A 24,434-nucleotide genomic window follows, 5' to 3' on the forward strand; every position below is an offset into this window, starting at 1 on the left:
TCAGTGACCTTTCATCAGAACTTCTTTCATCAGTTCTTTTATTGAGGTATCCATGGCTGTGAAAATGCCAGCCATGACTTCCTTCAGAGCACAAGTGCAGTTCACTTGCCAACTCTGATAGCAAACACAAGAATGGAGCGATGAGGGGCAGTCTGCAAGTCAGAGGGCAAAAACTGTCTAAGGTAACAAATCCCACCTGACTTTATTCTCACTATTCCAGTGAGCTTCCTGTAGAGCTACAAAACCTTGATAGAATGCTCTTTTAGCACAGCCACTGTGATAGTGATACAAAAAACTTCTAGCAAAATAGGGCAATGCCAGGAATGGGTAGCATAGACTGATCCTAAAAGTTTAATGCCAACACCAATGTGCAGATAAGAAATACTGGATATCAAGTATCAAAGTCCAGAAATTTGGAGACATGGATTGGCCCTGTGCAGGCAGAAATGATCTTTCTGCCAAACACCATCGAATCAGCAGCCGAAAAGTTAGCAATTAACTCCTCCCATTAGTTTCAACATCAAATCCAAAGAAATCCTGTTATGGCCTGGTGAGGCAGAACTAAGGATTACTCCAAACTTCCTGATTTTCTGGCATTAGTCTATCTAGTACTGTGGCCATGTCAGATCATCTCTCAGTGGATGCAGCACCCAAGAAAAAGATTACCATAGATGGGACATGGCTCCATGTGAGGTTTTGACAAAATATATAAGAAATGCCAGGAACGTACATTAAGAACCAAGTTAAAACAATGGTTGAAACGAAGTGGCAATATAGTCACAAACAAAAAAAGGCACAAGTTGACACAAAGTCATGCTAACTAAATGGAAAAAAGCAGCAATACCATCTGGGAGGCAAAGCTTGATAGGTTGAATGACACACTTTTTGTTCCATTATATTAAGTTCTTACAATATCTCAACATTTACCTTGGCAGGGGCTTGTTTTTACGATGACTTATTACATCAGCTTATCCTAGTAAAACAGAGACCTTACTGTAATATATTTATACTCAGCAAGATCAGTGCTTTAGTTATGTACCTGCTTCATCAGTTCAAAATGAATAAAAAAGGAAACAGTTTTCTTTTTAAGAATTAATTTTTATTGCTTGACCTGTCATTAGGACACTATAACAAAAGGATTATTTTAGCACATACAGTAAATCTGATCTTATACAGTCATTGGGAACAATACAAAAAATGGTCCTTGGATAATCTACATATTATCACGCTGTATTCTCACTTTGCAAATTTTTTTGTAGGTAAGCTAGCTGAGGATGTCTCTAATCCCCATATAAGATAGCTAAGGCAAACTACATCAAACCGTGGTCGTTTGTACGTACAGTTCTGATTGCACACAATAGTTAAAGCTTCAACTGCATCAGATTATTCAATAAACTCATCAGCTGCTTTATAATAAAATCATTTAGGTAAATAAAAACCTCAAGAATGTGCAGCAAGCCAAAGCCAATCTGCTAGGTGCCAGGGTTGTCACAATTGGATTTTTTTTTTTTAAAAATGAGAATGGTTTCAAAATTACTGGAATACTACTTTAATCTCACACTTACTGATAATCTAAGGTATTGGTAAACTCAATCCTGGAATGACCTTGATCTATTTTCTGTCAATTTGTCCAATTATCAAGATAACAGAAAAATTAAATACAAAGCACCAGATTTCACCTGTGCACACTGGTATATCTGGAGAGGACACCTCCTGTAAGAAATTGACTTAATTTTGTCCTTGCCAGGAATATCAAAACAAATTAGACCAATACATCTCAACCTTACTCTAGACTTAGTTTCCCAGGGAGTTCAAATTGTTGAAACAGGAATTAGCTCTCATGAGGAAGTAAATTCCAATTCAACATTGGGCATTTAAAGCTACTCATTATAAAACTTACTCACTGTAAAGTAGACTTTTAAGGAAAAGCTCAATAGATGCAATTCATTGCCACGACCAGGAGAATTGGACATGGCGTTCTATGATTGCCATACCATAATTACTCAAGAGGCATTACCAGATTCCAAACAAAAAATGTCTAAAGAAAAATCTTTAGTAACACTCAACTGTCCAATAAAATGGAATATAGGCCAATGCCAGCTCCTACTAAAATGAAAGTCATCATGCTCTCAACATATAACTAGTCTTTCTTCATAGATTTTTATGAATTTTCTTCACCCTACACAGCATCTTAAGGGAAGTGCACTGACAAACTGATAAAAACATTCAAGTTACATCCAATCATTCGTACTGTGCACATCATACAGAAATGGCTGGTGATTTTGCGAGCATTCATCAATTATCTTACAGCAATATTAGTGCATAATCTGGTTTAATTTTCTATGGAAATGCAATACTGGCAGAGCAAAATTCACAGGCAGCCTATTGTCCAATCCAACTCTCCAAGCAATTTAGTTTTAGCTTGCTGAACAATCCAAACAATTATTCTAGTCTAAGTCATTCTATATAGAATGGATATAATTTCATCTAATTACAGCGGTGTGGAATTTGTAAAAGGTGTGTGAAATGAATGCACATGTAACACAAAGCTGTGAAATACTGAAATGCCATTAAGACTCAGCAATGAGTTTCTTGCTTTCTTGAAAGCCTCAAAATAAAATTGCATGTCATGCCTTACTAAAAAGCTGTTGTAGTACATTTCAGAATGCCGACGCATCGGCTCCATTAGGGATCAAAAATCCAGTTTTTGGTTTCTGCCTTTTACTAGCGTGTCTGGGTGCACATTTGTATAATACCAGCTGAGCTCTGGTGTATGCCAATAATGGAACAACAGCGCCAGCTACTGTGAGCTGCAAGGAAGTGCAACTATGATTAAACAAAATAATATGGGTACTAAAACACTGCACCAACTTAAATGTCAGCCATTAATCTTCATTTAAATAGATATCACATTGCACCACCCTAGTCTAGAGCAGGACAGTTACTTAATACTTATACATGTCCAGTGCTATTAAAAAAGAACTAGGAAGCAGTGGATAGTTTATAAACTGGGTCAGGACTGCAGAGGAGTTAGTGATGCCATCGCCCAACTTTGTGCTGCCAGTGCTGGTCAAGTACAAGTGCACACAGTACCTGCACCAGTACCAGTGATAAATGGTACTGGTTTTTCACTTAAAAGGAATGTTTACTTTTTTTGCCCTTGGAATGAAATTACATCTGGTTAATACATAAGGTTTCATTTTGCAACCCTTTCACTGGCTCTGTCTCAGCAACAAATTGAAAGCCAATGTAAAATTAGGAGTAAATCTAGAGATTATCTAGCCTGTACTACCTAGTTCTCATATTCAGTAACAGGGTTACATTGCCACAATGGTTGTAGAAAAGTCATTTGTTAAAATTAGGTTGTGCTGTTAATATATTATCCACATCTACAAAAGAATCATTACATTGCTAACTTTTATTTGGAGATTGTTACTGGCTGGAGTTGATAATTCAAATTATTTTTGTCTGGCGAATAGCAACAACTTACATGTATAAAGAAAGGATAACTTTTATAATATCACAAACAAGGAACAATAATCTGTAAAATCTACACTTAAATTTGCTGACACGAAGTAGAAGTTAAAATTTGTAACTGGAGTAAAGATAAGCTGTTCAAATAAATTTATTACATTTCTTGCCTGACGCAGAGCAGACCAATATATCTGGGTCTGTTTACCCCTCCCGACAGCATTCAACACTGTATATCCTTCTCAATTTCGGTTGAAGAAGTTTCTACAGCTTAACAGCTTATGCCAATATAACTCCAACACTGTACACCAGGAAGCACAGTTCAAGTACAGCAAGACTATTTTTATTTTTCTGTTGCTGGAGATGGAATGGCACACTATGCCTCCATGCAGTGCTCCATCACAACTGACAAAACTCACCCAAGGAAAGCAAATTCAAGCAACACACAGCTCAGAGAGCTGGTAACCTTCTGGCCATAAGTTAAATACACCCAAGGCTATTGGTATTCAGTTACTGTTGTTAGGGAGGCTCATGAGAAAGGATTCCACGAATTCTCACTTCACAAAACCATGCTTTGATACAGGCTCAGTACCAGATATTGCAGAAATCTTGCAATAACAGGCATTACAAAATATCTACCATTACCAAAGCCTGTGCCCACAAGAATAAGATCTGATCACCAAAGGTATTTCTGGTTGCCAAAACAAGCTGGCCCTTTCACTAAACCCCATCATCTGAAGTCATAATAATGCTGCAATATTGTTGTTTTGTTTGAATCCAAACAATCCAATTTGTATTGTATATTCTGTACAAAAATCAATTACATGGAAAGTTGCTTTTCTCAAGCAATGATTTGGCTGCCACAATCACTGCACAGAGATGAGTGGGTACCCTTTGACATTTGTGAAACTACTAAATACAAATCAGAAATTGCTGACAAAATTAAAATGGGCTTTTATTGTATGGATTTTTTTAAAAAAAAGATCCGAACATAACTTCATGTGCAAATGGAGTGAGTATATATTAATTTGGCAAAACCACACAGGCCAATAAGATCCTCACTAAGCAAGACCTAAAACTATATAAAAGAAAACTTGATTTTAAATAGTTTTCAAACTGCTTCCAAAAAAAGCTAAAAGGTAACATTTATCTTAAAACTAAAATGTATGCGCCCCATGAAAAGTCTAACATCTCAGATTGGGTGTTTTCCTCCCTCAAATTGTGTTGCCAGGTGCAAAGTCTACATAGAAATGATATTTTCAGAGTGTGTTTACATTTATCGTTCAGTTCTAGCCACATCAAAATAAACATTCTGTGGTAATCCACACGTGGGTTTGAGAAGTTGTCAAAATAATTTTGAAGCTGTTCAGCATAAAACCCAAGATTTTCCATTAGTACACATTCCTGGGATTCAAGACTCATGAATGCACTACAACATACCTTGAAACAGAGCAAGCTAAAGGGTTCAAAAAATCCTCTGCTCATAACCAAACTAAAGCTTAATTATCTGGGTATTAATCACACTGTTTAGTTAAAACAGCAGCATTTTAATCTTTATAAACAAGAACCAATGGGAAGAGTTCTACACACAAGCAACAAAAGCAAAAAAAAAAAACTTTAGCCGAAGCTGGATTGACTGTGTAGAAAGCTGGTGCAGTGAGAAAGACGCAAAGCAAATGTGGCATTGAATGCTACAAAGGGAATGCTTTCTCTGATGGACAGGAAGCTGTGGAACTGGTGGTGGTCTTGCCACAGGAAGCGGCATTTTAGACATAAATGAGGCAGTTCGCTCTGGCGGATGCTGCAGCAGAGGAAAGAAGGATTTCAGACAGACAGCGATACAAAGCTGTTGTACTGCTGGATGTTTCGTTTGAGTATGTCTGAACAGGGACCCAGGACACGTTCAAATCGAGGTCTGTCCAGTTTCACACACTTCAACGGGCCACGTGCTACCACGGTGGCAGCTCGAGGACGGTTCATCAGAAGAGCAATTTCACCTGAGAGAAAAAGGAAAAAAAAATTCAGATTTCAAATTCATCTAGGTGTTGAAAAACAAACTCATGGAAGCACAGAAATCAGGCCCTTGTGCACTTGATGACTTAGCAGATGAATTTACCATGATATAATCTAACACTAAGCTTTATAACACTAGATTCCAGTTGCTGGTCATTAGCCAATCTAAGCTGCAGTGAAACTACAATCATTTCCGTACCCTAATAGGGTAATCATTTTAGCAGCGGATATTGTCTCTTCCAACTCCTATACAATTGAAGAGCTTTATGGTTGAAGAAAATCAAATCACTTCCCAGTTACCTTTACTTTTAACAACTTCCAACATTAAAAACATTTACAGTATTAAGCCTCAAGATTTCTAAGCTATGACAAACTCACCAAAGTAATCTGATGGCCCCAGTCTTCCAACTTCTACGAACTCTTCATTTTCTGACCTGCGCTGTAACACAGCTGCTGTACCCTATAAGATAAATTATAATATAAAGTACAATTAAAGCAATGATGTTACCATATATTCCTAAATATTCTATGGTTTGATTTTGTGAACTGGTAGGTCAGCAACCACAAGAAACAGTTCAAAATATCTCTAGCAACATACTGTTTGGTAATGCAAGTTACTCATGACAAGTGAAAATATTTAGATTCATGGATACATTTAATGCTGTTAATTATACCAACAGTAAAGACACCTGTGCAGTGGAATCTACTTCTGGTCATGGAAAACACTAAGTAATTTGGTCAATACAGCCTCTAAAATTGAGACATGAGTATTTTAGATTAAAAGTGCAGATGAATGTATGGCTGTATTGTAGCCAAATTTGCTGACAATACAAAGATAGGTAGGAAAGCAAGCTGTGAGGAAGCTACTAAGAGTTTGAAAAGGGATATAGATTTGTTAAGTGAGTAGGCAAAAATTTGGCAGATGGAGTATAACGTGGGAAAATGTGAGGTTGTTCACTTTAGCAGGAAGAATAGAAAAACAGATTAATAATTTAAAAAGGAGACACGACAGAATGCTGCAGTACAAAGGGACCTGGGGTGTCCTTGTACACAAATCACAAAGTTAGCATGCAAATGGAATGGTGACCTTTATTGCAACGGGATGGAGTATAAAAGTAGGTAAGTCTTGGTGAGACTGCACCTAGAGAACTGTGTACAGTTTTGGTCACCTTACTTGAGGGAAATACATACTTGCATTGGAAGCAGTTTAGAGAAGGTTTACTAGGCTGACTGCTGGGATGAGGGGTTTGTCTTATGAGGAAATGTTGAGCAGTTTGGGCCTATACTCAGTGTTTAGAAGATGGGAGGTGATTTATTGAAACGTTCTAGATTCGGAGGGGACTTGATAGGGTAGATGCTGAGAGGATATTTCCCTTCATAGGGGAATCTAGAACTAGGGGGCACAGCTTCAAATTAAGGGGTCTTCCATTTAAGACAGATGAGGAATTTCTTCTGAGACAGCAGTTAATCTTTGGAATTCTCCTCCCCAGAGGCTGGGTCATTGAATATATTCAAAGCTGAGTTAGACAGATTTTTGATTGACAAGGGAGTCAAGGGTTATGGGGGACAAGCATGAAAGTGGAGTTAAGGCCACAATCAGATCAGCCATGATCTTATTGAATGGCAGAGCAGGCTCGAGGGGCCAAACTACTACCCCTGCTCTGCTCTTCTTTCTTAGCTTCTTATGATGTCTAAGGTATGACCCCTCTCCTTCAACTCTGCAATCACCATCACTCTACTCAAAAAAAAAACCCTTGAACCCTCCATCCTTGCAAACTACCACCCTATCTCCAACCTCTCTTTCCTCTGCAAAGTCCTTGGACGTGTTGTCACCTCCCAAATCTGCGCCCATTTTGTTTCTGGAAAAACATGTTTAAATACCTTCAATCAGGTTTCCACCATGCCTCAGTACCAAAACGGTTCTCCAAGTAATTAAACTCATCCTATGTGACTGTGACAAAGGTACCTATCCCTCCATGTCATTTTTAACCTAAGTCTTTGGCACGGTTGACCACACCATTCTCCTCCAACATCTCTCCATCTACCAGCTGGGTGGGACTGCATCTGTTGAGTTCCATTTTTATCTATCCAGTCATAGCATGAGAATCACATGCAATGGCTTCTCTTCTTGCTCCTGTACTGTTAACTTTGGTGTCCTCTAAGGATCCATCCTTGGCCCCCTCCTTTTCCTCACGTGCATGCTGCTCGTCAGCAACAACATCCGAAAACACAGTTAGTTTTCCTATGCTTGCTTACAACATCCCGTTCTACCTCACTCCATCTTTAAATTGCCAGATTTCATGTCCAACCTCTAGTGGATGGGCAGAAATTTCCCCCACAGAAATATTAGGAAGACTGAAACCATTGTCTTCGGTCCCCACCATAAACTCTGTTCCATACCCACTGAGGTGATGCATTTTGGGAGGACTAACATGGCAAGGGTACATATAATGGATGGTCGGACCCTAGGAAGTACAGAGGGTCCTTGGTGTACTTGTCCATAGATCAATGAAGGCAGCAGCACAGGTAAATAAGGTGGTTAGGAAGGCATATGGGATATTTGCCTTTATTAGCTGTGCATAGAATATAAGAGCAGGGAGGTTATGATGAAGCTATATAAAATGCTAGTTAGGCCACAGCTGGAGCACTGTGTACAGTTCTGGGCACCACACTATAGGAAGGATGTGATTGCACTGTAGAGGGTGCAGAGGAGATTCACCAGGATGTTGCCGGAGCTGGAGCATTTCAGCTATGAAGAGAGATTGAAAAGGCTAGGGTTGTTTTCCTTGGAGCAGAGAAGGCTGAGGGGAGATACGATTGCGTTATACAAAATTATGAGGGGAATTGATAGGATAGATAGGAAGAAACTTTTTCCCTTAGCTGAGGGGTCAATAACCAAGGGGCATCGATTTAAGGTTAAGCGGCAGGAGGTTTAAAGGGGATTTGAGGAAAACAATTTTCACCCAGAGGGCGGCTGGAATCTGGAACGCACTGCCTGAAGAGGCGGTAGAGGCAGGAACCCCAACAACATTCAAGAAGTATTTAGATGAGCACTTGAAATGCCATAGCATGCCTTACATTGGTTATTCTTGCAGTTGTCCTGATGAGTGCAAGACAAAAAGCTTGGACAACATCTCTCTATTTTAGCAATACTCAAGTTCTGTACGATTAAACAACGATACATAACTTTACCTGACCCACCCCTACCTCAGCTCATCTGCTGCTGAAATAGTCATTCATGACTTTGGTACCTCTAGACTTGATTATTTCAAAGCACTCAGGGCCTTCCTCCCACTTTGTACCCTCTGTAAACTGAAAGTCATCCAAAATTCTGCTGCCCACATCCTAACTTGCACAAGTTCCATTCACCCATCACTCAGTACTCGCTACCTACATTACTCCCAGTTAAGCAACACTTCCATTTTAAAATTCTCATCCTTGTTTGCTAATCCTTTCATGGCCACGACCCTTCACATCTCTAACCCCCTCCAGCCCTAAGATGTCTGTGCTCCTCCAATTCTTGGCCTCTTGAGCATCCCCCGTTTTAATCACTCCACCATTAACAGCCATCCTTCAGCTGCCACAGTCCTAAGCACCGGAATTCGCTCCCTAAACCACTCTGGCTCTTCCTCCTCCTTTAGGGCACTTCTTAAAACCAACCTTTTTGACCAGGCATTTGTCCCAACATCTTATGTGGCGCAGCATCAAATTTTGTTTGAAAACACATCTATTAAACACCTTGGGACGTTGCACTATGTTAAAGGTGCTATATAAATACAAGTTATTGCAGTTGAATACCTTGATCCAAGTAAAACATGGCAAATCACCTTGAAACTTGAAAAACAGTAAGGTTAGGAGTGTGCTTGTGTTAAGTATTAAAAAAAAAATGGATGCTACAAAATGACATGGTTGAAAAGGAGCATGTACATAATTGAGAAGATTCTACAATGGTTTCAAGAACTTAAAGAAGGGGCGTGAATGTAGGCCCCTTTCCTGAATCTGATCACCAGATAAGGAAGAGAACGTTGAACAAGTGCAATGATCACGAAGTAAATTTAAATTAAGTTATATTTAAAACTTCAAACAAAATAAAGTGCAAAGAAATATTGCTGAGGAATTTCACAAACTAATCTCCAATTAGCTTCGGAGTGAAAGATTTTCTTAACTGCCAGCAAAATTGGGCAATGGTAGAAGGTAAAAGAACTGGTTCCTCTCAGAAGTCAAAATTTCAATGGAAATTCACAAAAGGAAACCTGAATTTAAGTATGCTGTGACATCTGAACAGTCAAATGCCAAAGACGTGTAACAGAGGATCAAGTCTTCATTAGATGCAATATATATTCTTTGATTCCAAGAGATTAAGAATTTTTTAGCTTCAAGAGCAAAGCAAAAATATCTAAAGAACCACTTGCTCGATGAATGACTACTATTCAATGTTTCATCCTGCAAAATAGTGAATCTTTAATAATGCATGGTTTTTGTCTGTTCGAGCTGTTTTGATTGGTTAGATGTTGATCTAGTGAAATTTTGCACTTGCGGGATGAGTTCGTTAAATAGATATTGTAACATTTTACTGCAACACTAAGGTATCGTGTGTAATGAATATAACCTTATGGAGCTGGTATTGGGGGCTGTGGGGGCGGGAGGAACAAAAGGCATGGGTAAGTGGGTGATGGAGGGGACAAACAGGACAGCATGGAGTGGGGATGGGGATGTGCATAGGAGTTATGGAATGGGGGGGGACAGGATCCAATGTGATGGGGATGGTATGGGGCAATGGGATGGCATAGGAAGAAGGGGGGGGGATGGTGGATGAGTTGAGGATAATGAGGAGTGAAAGGAATGTAATGAGTATGGCACGAGCAGAATGGCATGGATAGGATGGAATGTCATGGGCTGGGAATTTTAGAAAGTACAGATGCAATAAAGATATTAATTTCACCGCAAATGGTTTGTGGGGATCTGCTAGTAGCTTTATAAAAGCAAAACATTTTTCCAATGTAAAAAAAAACCCATAGGAACCTGCTTGGCTTCTGGAAGTATTTATTTGAAATAATTAACCTTCTTGAAAAAAAAATTATTTTAAATGTGCAAGACTTGGAGGAAGCTGGATTCCAAGTGCAAAAAAATCTCATTCAAACCACATGTACAGTGCTTTTTGTCTGAAGTTGTAGGAGACAACCTATAATGTGTTGTCTGACTGATCTCTATGCTCTAACAAACCATGATTTCTATAAACTGGCACCAGTCACCACAATCTGGATCATTGAAATTTTAATTATTTCAACTTTCTCTCGATTTACTGAGAATTTAAATAATCTGCACCAAAAACAAAATCAGAGGCAGAAAGGAAGATGATTTTAAAAAGTCTTATCCGTTTTTGATAATGGCAGCAGAACGTAGCACAAGTAAAACTTAAAAATATAACATTGAATAATATTAAAGCTAAGAAACTGCTCATTCATTATAGAAATTAAAAGGTCATAGATGATCAAGAAAAACAAGTTTTCCAGAGTGTTTTTTTATGTTTTCTGAACTCTTAAAAGGGATAGGCTTCCTCCAGATTTTCAATTTAATCAACTACTTTACCCAAGAATTACTTCCTGCCTTGAAGTGGCGATTAGCAAAATAGCTTTAATAAACTACACCCTGTAGTTGTTATGTAACTTGGATATCATATCACCTTGACTTGGAAGCATACTGCTGGGTCAAAATTCTGGAACTTCCTACCTAATGGTACTGTAGGTGTACCTACACCACACTGACTGCAGCAATTCAAGGCAGCAGCTAACCACCTGCTTCTTTCTTCAAGAGCAATTAGGGATGGGCAATAAATCCTGGCCTTGCCAGCGACGCCCACATTCCATTCATGAATAAAAACGTATAATTTTGTCGACATGTATGACATACAGATGCATCCTAGCACAACAAGCAGCTTGTTTATTCAACATTTAATCCACCCTCAAATGGGTTATTTTCTATATTTTAACTATTCGTACCTCTAAGATAATGAAAAATTCATCGCCTGGTTCTCCTTGCACCACAATCTTCTGCCCATCTTCAAACTGCACTGGCTCCAATGCATCAGCCACAGTCAAACGCTCCCATTTATCCAGAGATTCTACAATCAAGAACTTTCCTTTACATTTTGAACAGCATGAATTTAAAAGCTAATCTTCAACATCATATACACACACATACACACACAAATAAAACCCTTGGACAAAATGCTGATGTTATGATCCCTGTAATACAGCATTAATCCCAATCTTGCTCGAGTTATAGCTCTGTCTGACATTACAATGTGGCTATACAACCTGGCAAATTTTGCTAAGTTTTTTTTTGTCACGAGTTCCAGATAATGTGGCAGAATGCTCCAATTCAGGAACAGAATGTTTTACATCATTGTGGGCCAGAGTGTTCAGCTCCATGACACCATGACAGAAGTAGGCAGGACAAGTGATCTAATTAGACGAGACCTTAAACGGAGTCCCTGGCTGTCTGCTAAGGTGGATGGAAAATATCTTGTGGCATCTTTTCTTATGGGGCTGGTTTTAATGGTGCCCCTGGAGACAGGCTAAGAGGTGGAGAAGCCCACAGAATTGTGAAGAGGGGGGCAGGAAAGAGGGGTGATCAGAGTCACCTTCCCATCGCTCCGCAATTAAGGCAAGGATGGGAAAGACCAACAACAGCTTTCCTGCCTAGAGGCCTCAAGAGCCTATTACCAGCCACTGAAGGACCTCTTCCCAGTGAAACGAGGCGACCTCCCTGCGGGCTTTTGTGGGGGGGGGGGGCCTCCATTGTGCATAATCTGTGGCCAAGAGGGTCCCGAGCATTAAAAAAACCACCTCCCTGAACCCCACGCACCTTCCCCCCACAGACACCCCCCCCCCCCTCAATCACTGGGGCCTGCCAAACTGGCCCCAGCGACTTCACCCCACCTACCTTGGGTCCTGGTCTCCAGTGCTGGGCCTGGTTCCAAGGCCTTCTGCAGTACCAGCATGGCATGCTCCCAGTGGCACTGCCAATACTACTGAGCTACCAGTTTTCTGATTGGCCAGCAGCTTTTGGAGGTGGGATCCCAGTACTTAATTGCCAGGGCTCCAAATGGCCGAGAAGCGTTTCCCATCACCTTTCTGGCCCAGCACAGGGAACCCAGCTGGCTCCACTAAATCTAGCCCACAATGTGCAAGCCAAGAATTCAATCAAAAAACAGATTAAATCATACATCTCAGTGCTATCTGTAAAACATTGTTGTGTACAAATTGGTTGCCACATTTGACCAGAATGCAAAAGTGGCTACACTTCAAAAACTAATTTATTGGTTGTGAAGCACTTTGGGACTTCCTGACTATTTCAAAGGCACTGTGTAAATGCAACTTCTTCAATTTGTTTTAAAACTCTCTCTGCGCTGGTCAAGTCTTTGCATATCAAAAGAGTACAAGTACAAAGAGTATGTTTTCTGCTTACCCAAAATGGAGACCTTACTAAGAAACTCTTCATACATCTTTCTCTTTCTCAGTGTACTTCCCTATAAAAGTAAACATTTTAATAATGCAACAGAATAGTTCACAGCCAAAATTTTAAACAAACTTTTCACTAATCTTAGTAAAATATTTAAAGTTGCAGTTCTTTAACTGAATAACTGGTATATAGAAAAGATTCTTAAAAGAATATTTTCATTTTAAAAGGCAAACACTGCATGTTCTCTTTTACAGAGACTAAGCAATCTCTTATGATGTTGTACACATGCAGTCAAGACCAAAAACTGCCTTCAGGTGAAGCAGAGTTGAGGTGAGGTGATAATGTAATCACATTTGTATATTATATCCAGTGAGATAGCAATTTAGAAAACAGAGAATCAGAGTTGATTGGCACAATGAACTTTGCTGTAGTTCAGGCTCAGCAGCTGAGGGTTGCAAAACGCAGGCAGTACAACACCAACGATGGAAGGGTAGAATTACAGTACAAGTTTACATAGGCAGTTCTCAATTATAAATGGGGGCACAGGAGTTTAATGGAAAAGTTGACAAATGCGAAATATGACAAAGGTTTGTAAGTGCAAATGCAAGTGTATGATTTGGACTTCAGCATTAAGAACAGAGGGAAGTAGGAAAGAGACTAGAGGTAAAAGGAGCACTCCCTGAAAAGCAGGATGTAACAAATGGAAACCACAGTTATGAACAAAGTGCTCTCTCCACTACAGCGGAGAATGCTAACAGACAATTAGCACTGAGTTACACCGAGTGTATAGAACAAAAACAGGCCATTTGGCCCAACTGATCAATGCTGCCATTTATGCTCCACACATGCCTCATCCCCCAACCCATCAGCATATCCTTCTATTCCTTTGCTCCTCGTCCTTATCCAGCTCCCCCTAAAATGCATCTATGCTATTTTCCTCAATTACTCCATGTGGTAGCACATTTCACAATCTTAACATTCTGGGTAATGAAACTTTTCCTGAATACCCTACTGGATTGATTAGTGACTATCTTATATTTATGACCTCCAGTTTTGGACTGTCCTACAAGTGGAAACATTATCTCTACATCTACCCCAACAAACCGTTTCATTATCTTAAAGATCTCTATCACTTCACCCCTCAGCCTTCTCTTTTCAAGTAAAAAGAGCCCCAGCCTATTTATTCTTTCCTGCTAAATATATCCTCTCAGTTCTGGTATCATCCTTGTAAATCACTTTGCACTGTCTCCAATGCCTCCATTTCCTTTTTATAATATGGGGACCAGAACTGTGCACACTATTCCAAGTGTGGCATTGCCAAGGTTCTACACAAGTTTAACAGAAATTTTCTGCTTTTCAATTCTATCCCTCTAGAAATAAACCTGAGTATTTTTTTTTTTTTAAATGGCCATATCAACTCACTTCGCTACTTTTATTAATTTGGGTAACTGAAACCCTAAATCGCTTTGCTCCTCTACCCCATGCACTTAATATCCAAGCAGTATGTGGTCCCTATTCTTCCTACCAATTTGTACTACCTCACACGTATCTATATTGAAATTCACTTGCCAGTTCCAATTATTTGATTTGCACTTCACAAATCCTTAATGACCCTGAAATAAAAGGAACAATTTTTAGAACAGAGCTTAATTCATAGTTTGTTAGGGCAGCTAAATAAATGGAACTCCCCAAAACTGGTGTGAACTTAAATTTTTGAAAAGAGAAGGTACGCACAAGAAATATTCATGAGGAAACAGCAGGCGGGGGAAGGAAAGATAGCAGATAGTACAAGTTTGAAAGAAGCAATCAATTGAGACCTGAAAATGAAGAGTAATTTAAAATATTAAGGGTTTAGAATAATGAAGGTTTTTGATAATTTAAAAGGAAAATACGATTTCCTCTAATTACAGAGTCAAATAGGCAGTCGCCCATTTAAGACAGAGATGAGGAGAAATGTTTTCTCAGAGGGTCGTGAGTCTTTGGAACACTCTTCCTCAAAAAGGCAGTGGAAGCACAGTCTTTAAATATTTTTAAGGTAGAGGTAGATAGATTCTGGATAACCAAGGGGGTGAAAAGTTATTGGGGGTAGACGGGAATGTGGAGTCGAGGTTCCGATCAGATCAACCATGGTCTTATTGAGTGGTGGAGCAAGCTTGAGGGGCCGAGTGACCTACTCCTAATTCGTATGCTTGTCCATAAGGTGTTAAAGTCAAGAGTGTGAAGGATTAGAAGACCTTTATTTACACTGTTTGCTACAAGGAGTAGCTTAATCAAAGACATACTGCATCTTTTAAGGGGAATATAGGAAAGCATTTGAAGCAAAGGAAAAGAGGGACAGCAAAATTATATGATTAATTTTGGATTGCTCTAACCAAAAGCCAACACAGACACAATGCTAGATCAAATGGCCTTTTACTGTGCTGTAAACTTGAATAATTCTTCATTTTGGGATGGATACATGCATATATACAGACTGCAGAAATATCTACAAATGCAGTATTTGTTTTGCAGTTTTGTCAAAATCCAATGAAACATGTAGACTGGAAAAGACAATCGAAAGTAAAGATAATTAAATTCAAAAATGTTAAATTTATACTACCTAGCTTACCATAAATTATGAACTAATCACTCTCTTACCATTAAGATTCTTCTATAGCTGTCTCGGTCAATACCCCACAATTTAACGTTGGTCTTTGCTCTGACAGTCGCCGCTCTAGGGGTTCCATAAATTAGTGCAAGTTCTCCAAAACTGCCACCCTCCCCAATGCTGGTCACCCATTCATTGTTAACGTAAACCTAAAACAGAAGGATTCAGCAAAAATTAGAATTAAAACTAGTTTCAACGGTCACCATTGAAGCTCAACTTCAGAAATTCACAGATATCAGGTATGGCGTACACAGCAAAACGGATGAAAATTAACCTTTTAAATTTTATTGGGCATATGGAAACATTTAAGCACTACTAGCCTGGCAACACGACCATGGTTAGTAATTCAGCTCACTTCAAAAATTCTACCGCTAGTGTGGAAAATGACTATTTTATTTCTTTAAATCTTTACAACTAGCTTGCTGAGAACTTCAGTAGCTCTGCATTTATATCTAGAAGGCTGGGAAGGCAGGAAATTGTTTAAAGCTGGTTTTAATATCTAAGGAAATCCTGTTCCAAAGAGTATCAGCATAGCACCAAGACTGTGAAGAGCATTGATATTCCAAAAGCATAATAGTTACCAAAGCAATGGAGATGCTACCCAGTAAAAAATCCCCATTTTCTCCATTATGGCAATATACACAGCCTTACCCCTTATATTACACTTACAATCAACTGGCATGAGTGACATTGTATTAATAGCATACTCCTCAAAGAATGAAGTACTGACTTCTTCTGTAACTTGGGGGTGTCACTGGGCACATGATGTTTCATGGATCTCGCACATTTCACTCAGCCAGAAACACAACTTATTTACCAACAGTTTACTCACCTGTTTTTAGGGACGGGAACAATGCAGTCAATCTTCCATGTTTAAATGACAGGATAACAGTTGATTCTTTTTGAGCAGTATGTTAGTGCCAACTCTTTTACCGGTGTTAAACACTCCTACTGCGTAAGGTCACAAACCCAGCAGTGTTCTGACAGCGTAAGCAAGCAGCTTTCAGATTTCTACACTTATACACAACCAGTTTGATACCAGATATATTAGCATAAGGTGTTAACTTCAGAACATAAGATATAGAAGGAATGGACCATTCAGCACAATCATAGCTGATCTTCGGCCTCAACTCCACTTTCCGACCCGCTCCCGATATCCCTTAATTCTGAGACACCAAAATTCGGTGTCTCAGCCTCAAATATATTCAACAATGGAGAACCACAACCCTCTATGGTAGAGAATTCCAAAGATTCACAACTCTGAGTGAAGGACTTTCGCCTCATCTCAGTCCAAAATGATTGGCTCCTTATCCTGGCACTATGCTCCCATGTTCTAAATTCTCCAGCCAGGGAAACAACTTCTGTCTATCCTGTCAAGTCCCTTCAGAATCTTGTATGTTTCAAATGAGATCACCTCTCATTCTTCTAAACTCCAGACAGTAAACGCCCAATTTAAGTCAGCCTATCATAGGACAACCCTCTCATCCCAGGAACCAATCCAGTGAATCTTCGCTGTACCACCTCCAAAGCAAGTACATCCTTTCTTAAATATGGAAACCAAATCTGTGTACAGTACTCCAGGTGTGGTCTCAAAGCACTATGCAATTGTGCAGGACTTCCTTACTCCCTTGCAATAAAGGCCAACATGCCATTTGCCTTCCTAATTGCTTGCTGCAGCTGCATGCTAACTTTCTCTGTCCCTTGTACGAGTACACCCAAGTCCCTCTGAACATGAACATTTACAAGTTTGATGCTTTTTAAAAAATATTCTGCTTTTTCTTATCCTTACCACCAAAGTGAATAACCTCACACTTCCCCACATTATATTCCAACTGCTGCCTTGTTGCCCATTCATGTAACCTGTCTATATCTCTTTGCAGCCTCTTAGTGTCCTCACAACTTAAGATTCCCAGCTAGCTTTGTATTGTCAGCAAATTTAGATACATTACTCTCAGTCTCATCTATGTCATTAATATAGATTGTAAACAGCAGAGGTCCTAGCAATGATCATTGCAGCACTTCACTAGTTACAACATGCCAACTTGAAAATGCCCCATTTATCCCTACTCTCTGCTTCCTGTCCATTAACCAATCCACTCTCCATACTAGTATATTACCCCCAACACAGTGAGCCCTTATCTTGCGTATTAACCTTTTGTGTGGCACCTTATAGAATGCCTTTTGGAAATCCAAGTATATTGCATCTACCCGATTAGTTACATTCTCAAACTCTTAATATATTTTCCAAACATGATTTCATAGAACAGAATCATAGAACGTTGACGGCACAGAAAGAGGCCACTTGGCCCATCATGTCTGCGCCAGCCAAAAAAGGGTCCACCCAGTCTAATTCCACCTTCCAGCATTTGGTCCATAGCTCTGCAGATTAGGAGGTGCATATCCAGATACCTTTTAAACAAGTTGAGGGTTTCTGCCTCTACTACCCTTTCAGGCAGTGTTCCAGACCCCCAACACCCTCTGGGCGAAAATTCCTTTTCTCATCTCCCCTCTAATCTTTATACCGATCACTTTAAATCTATGCCTCCTAGGCACTGACCTCTCTGCTAAGGTAAACAGGACTTTCACCTCCACTCTATTTAGGCCCCTCAAAATTTTGTACATTTCAATCAGATCTCCCCTCAGCCTTCTCTGTTCCAAGGAGAACAACCCCAGCCTATCCAATCTTTCCTCATAGTTGCATTTTTCCAGTCCCGGCAACATCCTCATAAATCTCTATACCCTCTCTAGTGAAATTACATCCTTTCTGTAATGAGGGAACCAGAACTGCACACAAGTTGTGCCCTAACCCATGATTTTTACAGTTACAGCATAACATCCCTGCTCTCATATTCTATACCTCGGCTAATAATGGAAAGGATTCCATATGCCTTAACCACCTTATCGACCTGTCCTGCTACCTTCAGGGATCTGTGGACACTTACTCCAAAGTCCCTCACTACTCTACACCTCTCCGTATTCTCCCATTAATCGTGTATTCCTTTGCCTTGTTTGACCTCCCCAAATGCATCACCTCACACTTCTCCAGATTGAATTCCATTTGCCACTTTTCTGCCCACCTGACCAGCCCATCGATATCTTTCTGCAGCCTACAGCTATCCTCTTCGCTATCTACCACATGCCAATCTGCGTCATCTGCAAACTTCTTGATCATGCCCCCTGCATTTGTGTCCAAATCGTTTATACCACAAAAAGCAGGGGACCCAGTACTGAGCCCTGTGGAATGCCACTGAAAACAGTCCTCCACTCGCAAAAACACCAGTCAACAATTACCCCTTGTTTCCTACCACTGAGCCAATTTTCTATCCACCTTGCTACATTTCCATGGATTCCTTGGGCTTTTTTTTTTTATAAAGCCAGTCTGCCATGTGGGACCTTGTCAAAAGCCTTGCTAAAAATCCATGTAGACCACATCAACTGCACTTCCCTCAATCTTCCTTGTTACTACTTCAAAAAATTTAAATCACGTTGGTCAGACAAGATCTTCCCTTAACAAATCCATGCTGACCATCCTGGATTAATCTGTGCCCTTCTAAGTAACAGTTTATCCTGTCTCAGAATTGATTCCAATACTCTGCCCACTACTGAGGTTAGACTGACTGACCTGTAATTATTTGGTCTATCCCTCACTCCCTTTTTAAAACAGAGGTACAACATTAGCAGTCCTCCATTCCTCCAGCCCCACCTGTATCCAGTGGGGACTGGAAAACGATGGTCAGACCTTCCGCTATTTCGTCTCTGGCTTCTTTTAACAGCCTAGGGTACATTTCACTGGCCCTGGTGATTTATCAACTTTCAAGGATGCTAATCCCATTAATACTTCCTCTCTCCCTTTGTTTATCACATGTAATACTTCACACCCTTCTTCCTTAACTACAATATCTGCATTGTCCCCTCTTTTGTGAAGACAGACGCAAAGTATGCATTAAGAACAATACCAACATCTTCCGCCCCTACAAATAGGGTGCCTTTTTGGTCTTTTATGGGCCCTAATCTTTTCTTAGTTATCCTCTTTCTCTCAATTTATTGATAAAACATCTTTGGGTTCACCTTGATTTTGCTTGCCAATATTCTTTCATGCCCCCTCAACTTCCCCAATTTCCTTTTTGAGTTCACCCCTCCACTTTCTATACTCCTCTCTGCTTTCTGTAGTATTGAGTTCTCAGTGTCGGATATAAGCTTTCCCTTTCTGCGTTATCTTACCCTATAAGCTCCTTGGCATCCATGGGGCTTTGAACTTGGTCGTCCCGCCCTTTTTCTTTGTGGGAACATGTTTATTCTGAACCTCTTGAATCTCCCCTTTGAATGCCTCCCACTGCTCTGACAATGATTTACCTTCAGGTGGCTGTTTCCAGTCCACTTTTGCTAAATCACCCCTCAGCTTAGTAAAATTGGCCTTGCCTCAATTGAGAACTCGAATTCCTGTTCTATCCTTGTCCTTTTCCATAATTATGTTAAAACTGTCTGAATTATGATCACTACCACCAAAATGCTTTCCCGCCTCCACTCCTTCCACCTGCCCATCTTTATTTCCTAAAACTAAGTCTAAAACCACACCCTCTCTTGTTGGACTTGCTACATATTGGCCAAAAAAGTGCTCCTGAATGCACCTCAAGAATTCTGCTCCCTCAATTCCTTTCACACTAAAACTATCCCAGTTAATGTTGGGGTAGTTAAAATCCCCAGCTATTACTGCCCTATTGTTTTGGCACTTCTGAGATTTGCCTACATATCTGCTCTTCTATCTCCCTCTGACTGGGGGTCTACAGTACACTCCCAGCAGTATGATTGCCCCTTTTTTGTTCCTTAGCTCGATCCTTATTACCTCATTTGACAAACCTTCCAACATATCCCTCCTCACAGTTGTAATTGTTTCTTTGACCAAAATTGCCACCCCACCTCCTTTCTTACCCCCCTCCCTATTGCGTCTGAAAATCCTGTAAACAGGAACATTGAGCTGCCATTTCTGTTCCCCCTTAAGCCATGTTTCTGTAATAGCTATGATATACTGCCACAACTTTGTGCTCTCAGCTCATGTGCTTTATTTGCTATGCTCCTTGCACTGAAGTAGATACCACTGAGAATTGCCAAACTCTTATTTTTTAGTCTTTGTTTCCTCTGCCTGCCAGACTCCATTAATTTTCTGCCTTCCATTTGCATTTCTGATTTTGTCTCAACTGAGTCTACCATCAGGTTCCCCATCCCCCTGCTAAACTAGTTTAAACCCTCACCAATAGCACTAGCAAAACGTCCCGCAAGGAACTCTGTCTCGGCTCTGTTCAGGTGCAACCCATCCAGCCTGTACAGGTCCCATCTCCCCCAGAGCTGGTCCCAATGTCCCAAGAATCTAAAGTCCTCCCTCCTACACCAACATTCCAGCCACACATTAATCTGTATTATCCTTCTATTCCTGTACTCACTTGCACGTGGCACTGGGTGTAATCCGGAGATTACTACTTTTGAGGTCCTGCATGCTAATTTCTTACCTAGCTCAGTAAACTCTTTCTGCAGCACCACATCTCTTTCTACCTATGACGTTGGTACCAATGTGGACCGCGACTGCTGGCTGTTCACCCTCCCCACTCAGAATGCTCTGCAGCCATTCGGTAACATCCTTGACCGAGCACCAGGGAGCCAATACACCATCCTGAATTCACATCTGCAGCCACAGAAACGCCTGGCTGTTCCCCTGACTATTGAATCTCCTATTGATCGCTCTTACAGTCTTCCTCGTGCCCCCCTGGTGCCATGGCCTTGGCTCTAGCTGCACTCCCCAGATGAACCATCACCTTCCTCAGTATTCAGAATTGAATACCTGTTAGAGAGTGAGACACAGTCAGGGGTCTCCTGTACTACCTGCCTGTTTCTTCTTGACTGTCTGGTGGTCACCATTCCCTCTCTCCCTGCATACTCTTAAGCTGCAGGGTGACCACATCTATAAATGTGCTATCCCACAAAGCTCTCATCCTCGTGGATGCACCAGTGTCACCAGCTGCTGCTTAAGTTCTGAAACCCGGAGCTCAAGCTGCTGCAACTGACAACACTTCCTGCATATATGGTTATCCAGGATATGAGAAGCATCCTGGAGTTGCCATGTAGAACAGGATGTATACTCTGGAGGTCGGAGCAGCCCTGCCATTCCTTTATTTAATAGTTAATAACTTTGCTACTGCTAATAAACCTTTGCCAATACTAATAAACCTTACTAATGTGAATAAATCTTAATACTTAATAAATCTTATTGGTAGTAATAAACATTACCATAAAAAAAGCTAAGACACCAGTTTATTTCTTAGTTTAGCTAACCAGGAAATACTCACCAGCCAATCACATACCTACTTCCTTGTGATGTCACAACTCAATTTTTCTTTTTGACCACCAGCAGACTGGTGGCAGCAGCAGCAGGCCCCGCTCTGCTCCCGCTGTTACCCGCTGGGTGAACTCTCACTCTCCTTTCGTAAAACCATACTAACATTGTCTGATCTACTATGCTTTTCTAACTGCATTAAGATTTCCTTAACAGACTCCTGCATTTTCCAGAAGACTGATGTCAGGCTAACTGGTCTGTAGTTCCATTTTCTCTCTCTTTTTTCTTGAACAGCGCTGTTACATTTGCTAACTTCCAATCCACTGGAACCATTCTAGAAGCGAGGGAATTTTGGAAAATTATAACCAGCACATCCACTATCTCTGCAGCTACCTCTTTTAGAACCCTAGCATGTAGGCCATCAGGTCCTGGGATTTGTCAGATTTCGGTCCTTTAAATTTCCCCAATACCCTTTCTCTGCCAATATTAATTCCCAAAGTTCCTCACTCTTATCAGCCCCTTGGTTACTCTCTATTTCTGATATGTAATTTGTGTCATTTAAGAAGAGACACACAAAATATCTGTTCAATATCGTTGCCATTTCCTCATTTCCTATGATAACTTCTCCTGTCTCTGCCTCTAAAGGACATTTACTTTAACTACTCTCCTTTTTATATACTTGTAAAAGCTCTTACAATCTTTTATATTCCTGACTAATTTACTGTCATATTCTAACTTTCCCCCTTTTTATCAACTTTCTGGTGGCCCTTTGCTGGTTTCTAAAAAAAAACTCCCAAGCCTCAGGCTTACCACTATTCTCTGCAACATTATAAGCTTTTTCTTGTAGGTCAGTATAAAGCCCATCTCTGAAATAAAGAAATCCATCTTGTACCAAGTATCATAAATAATCAGAAAGTAAGATGTCCCAATAAAGAGATGCAACGGAAGTACCTCTGTACACCCATTTTGAAACAGTACAGTTCCAGATAAATATAATCCTACTGTATTTTTATACTGATTCATTAAGCAGCCTGCAAACTTACATCCATCTCTCCTTGATCAATGACATAGAAGTTGTCCCCTTCATCACCTACAGGAACAAAAATACAATGTCATAACCACTGCACAGTACGATAATCCAAATGGAAATTCACAGCTATTCAAGTATTTCTTCTTTTTTTTTTTAAAAGAAGCTCACCCCCACCCCCCCAAAAACAAGTTGTCTACCCACAACACCAAACCACGCCCACCACGAACTAATCAAGTTTACAGTACTCTACCACTGCCCTCACCAAATAAAAGTTTGGGTTGCAGACTCAAAATCTCCTCAACCCATCCAATTAGATTTCTGACTAAAATCTCCACTCAATAAATTAGGTCTCTCCTTTCTCTCCCCCACACATGCAGTTCCCTTTCAAGTCACCTACTGGTTGCAAATAGAATCACACTATGATACAGCACAGGAGGCCATTCAGCCCATCATGCCTGTGCCAGCTCTTTAAAAGAGCTATCCAAATAGTCCCAAATCCCCTGCTCTTGCCTCATAGGCCAGAAAACTTTTCCTCCAAGTACATATCCATTTCACTTTCAAAAGTTATTACTGAATCTGCTTCCACCACCCTTTCAGGCAATGCATTCCAGAGCTTAACAACTCGTGGTATACATTTTTTCTGTCAGCTACTTTAAAATCTGCTTCCTGCCAGTGGAAAGAGTTTATTTACTCTACCAAGATCCTTCAAAATGTTGAACACTTTCATCAAACGTCCCCTTACCTTCCCTGCTCTCAGGAGAGCAAGCCCAGTTTCTCTAGTCTCTCTACTTAATTGGAGTCTATCATTCTAATAAATCACCTCTGCATCCTCTCTAAAGCTTCGACATCCTTCTTAAGTGCAGCATCTACTCACCAAAACCCTCCCCTGACTATAGTTGCCCTTCACAAGCTACCCTAGCTCAACTTATTTACAGTAACCGACCTTCACCCCAAATGGCTGTATTTCTCCTCCCCGATGACTGGCTGTTCAATCCCCTATGCACAGTGATTGGAATTCCCTTAGTTCCTTCCTCTCTCCCTCCCATTTCTCCCACGCTCACCCATATTTGGTTCCATCACTCACCCCCCCACCTTCCCTCCACCCCAGAAAATCTCTAACCCTGCTTGTCCAGAGAAATATTGATCTCGGCTATCATTGTGCAATGTCGCAGATCAACTAATGAGTGCACTATAAGTAATGAATGGCATGTAGGAGACTTCTGTAACACTGCATTGCTGAATATGCATTATATCTGAGTGTTTCTTAATATTCTTGTACCGTTAATGCAAGAAATTCAAATGTTAAGAGAAAGCAGAGGAGGAAAAAAAAGATTTTGCTTTGACTATCTCGTCCACCCTTCCTATTTATGGCTATCAAGTGTACCAATGTTATTTCCCTTCAAATGAATCTCTGTATCTTGCTTCCTTCCTGATTTTATACCATATTCATGCCACTTTCCTAAATATATCTGAATGTTATTTTG

General features: G+C 40.3%; 1 protein-coding gene across 1 annotated transcript in view; it reads right to left on the reverse strand.

Moving 5' to 3' along the window:
* Nucleotides 1-1,077: 1,077 nt before the first annotated feature.
* Nucleotides 1,078-24,434, reverse strand: part of LOC137384338 (cAMP-dependent protein kinase type I-alpha regulatory subunit) — a 46,470-nt gene continuing 23,113 nt past the window's right edge. The window contains exons 5-10 of the mRNA XM_068058221.1: nucleotides 22,964-23,010; nucleotides 15,586-15,744; nucleotides 12,955-13,015; nucleotides 11,484-11,605; nucleotides 5,863-5,944; nucleotides 1,078-5,468 (exon numbers count right to left, since the gene is read on the reverse strand). Of these exons, the coding sequence (XP_067914322.1) occupies nucleotides 5,296-5,468; nucleotides 5,863-5,944; nucleotides 11,484-11,605; nucleotides 12,955-13,015; nucleotides 15,586-15,744; nucleotides 22,964-23,010 (644 nt within the window). The 3' untranslated portion in view covers nucleotides 1,078-5,295. The remainder of the gene's footprint in view (nucleotides 5,469-5,862; nucleotides 5,945-11,483; nucleotides 11,606-12,954; nucleotides 13,016-15,585; nucleotides 15,745-22,963; nucleotides 23,011-24,434) is intronic.

Source organism: Heterodontus francisci, chromosome 26 (genome assembly GCF_036365525.1).
Source record: "Heterodontus francisci isolate sHetFra1 chromosome 26, sHetFra1.hap1, whole genome shotgun sequence".
NCBI classification, from domain to species: Eukaryota; Metazoa; Chordata; class Chondrichthyes; order Heterodontiformes; family Heterodontidae; genus Heterodontus; species Heterodontus francisci.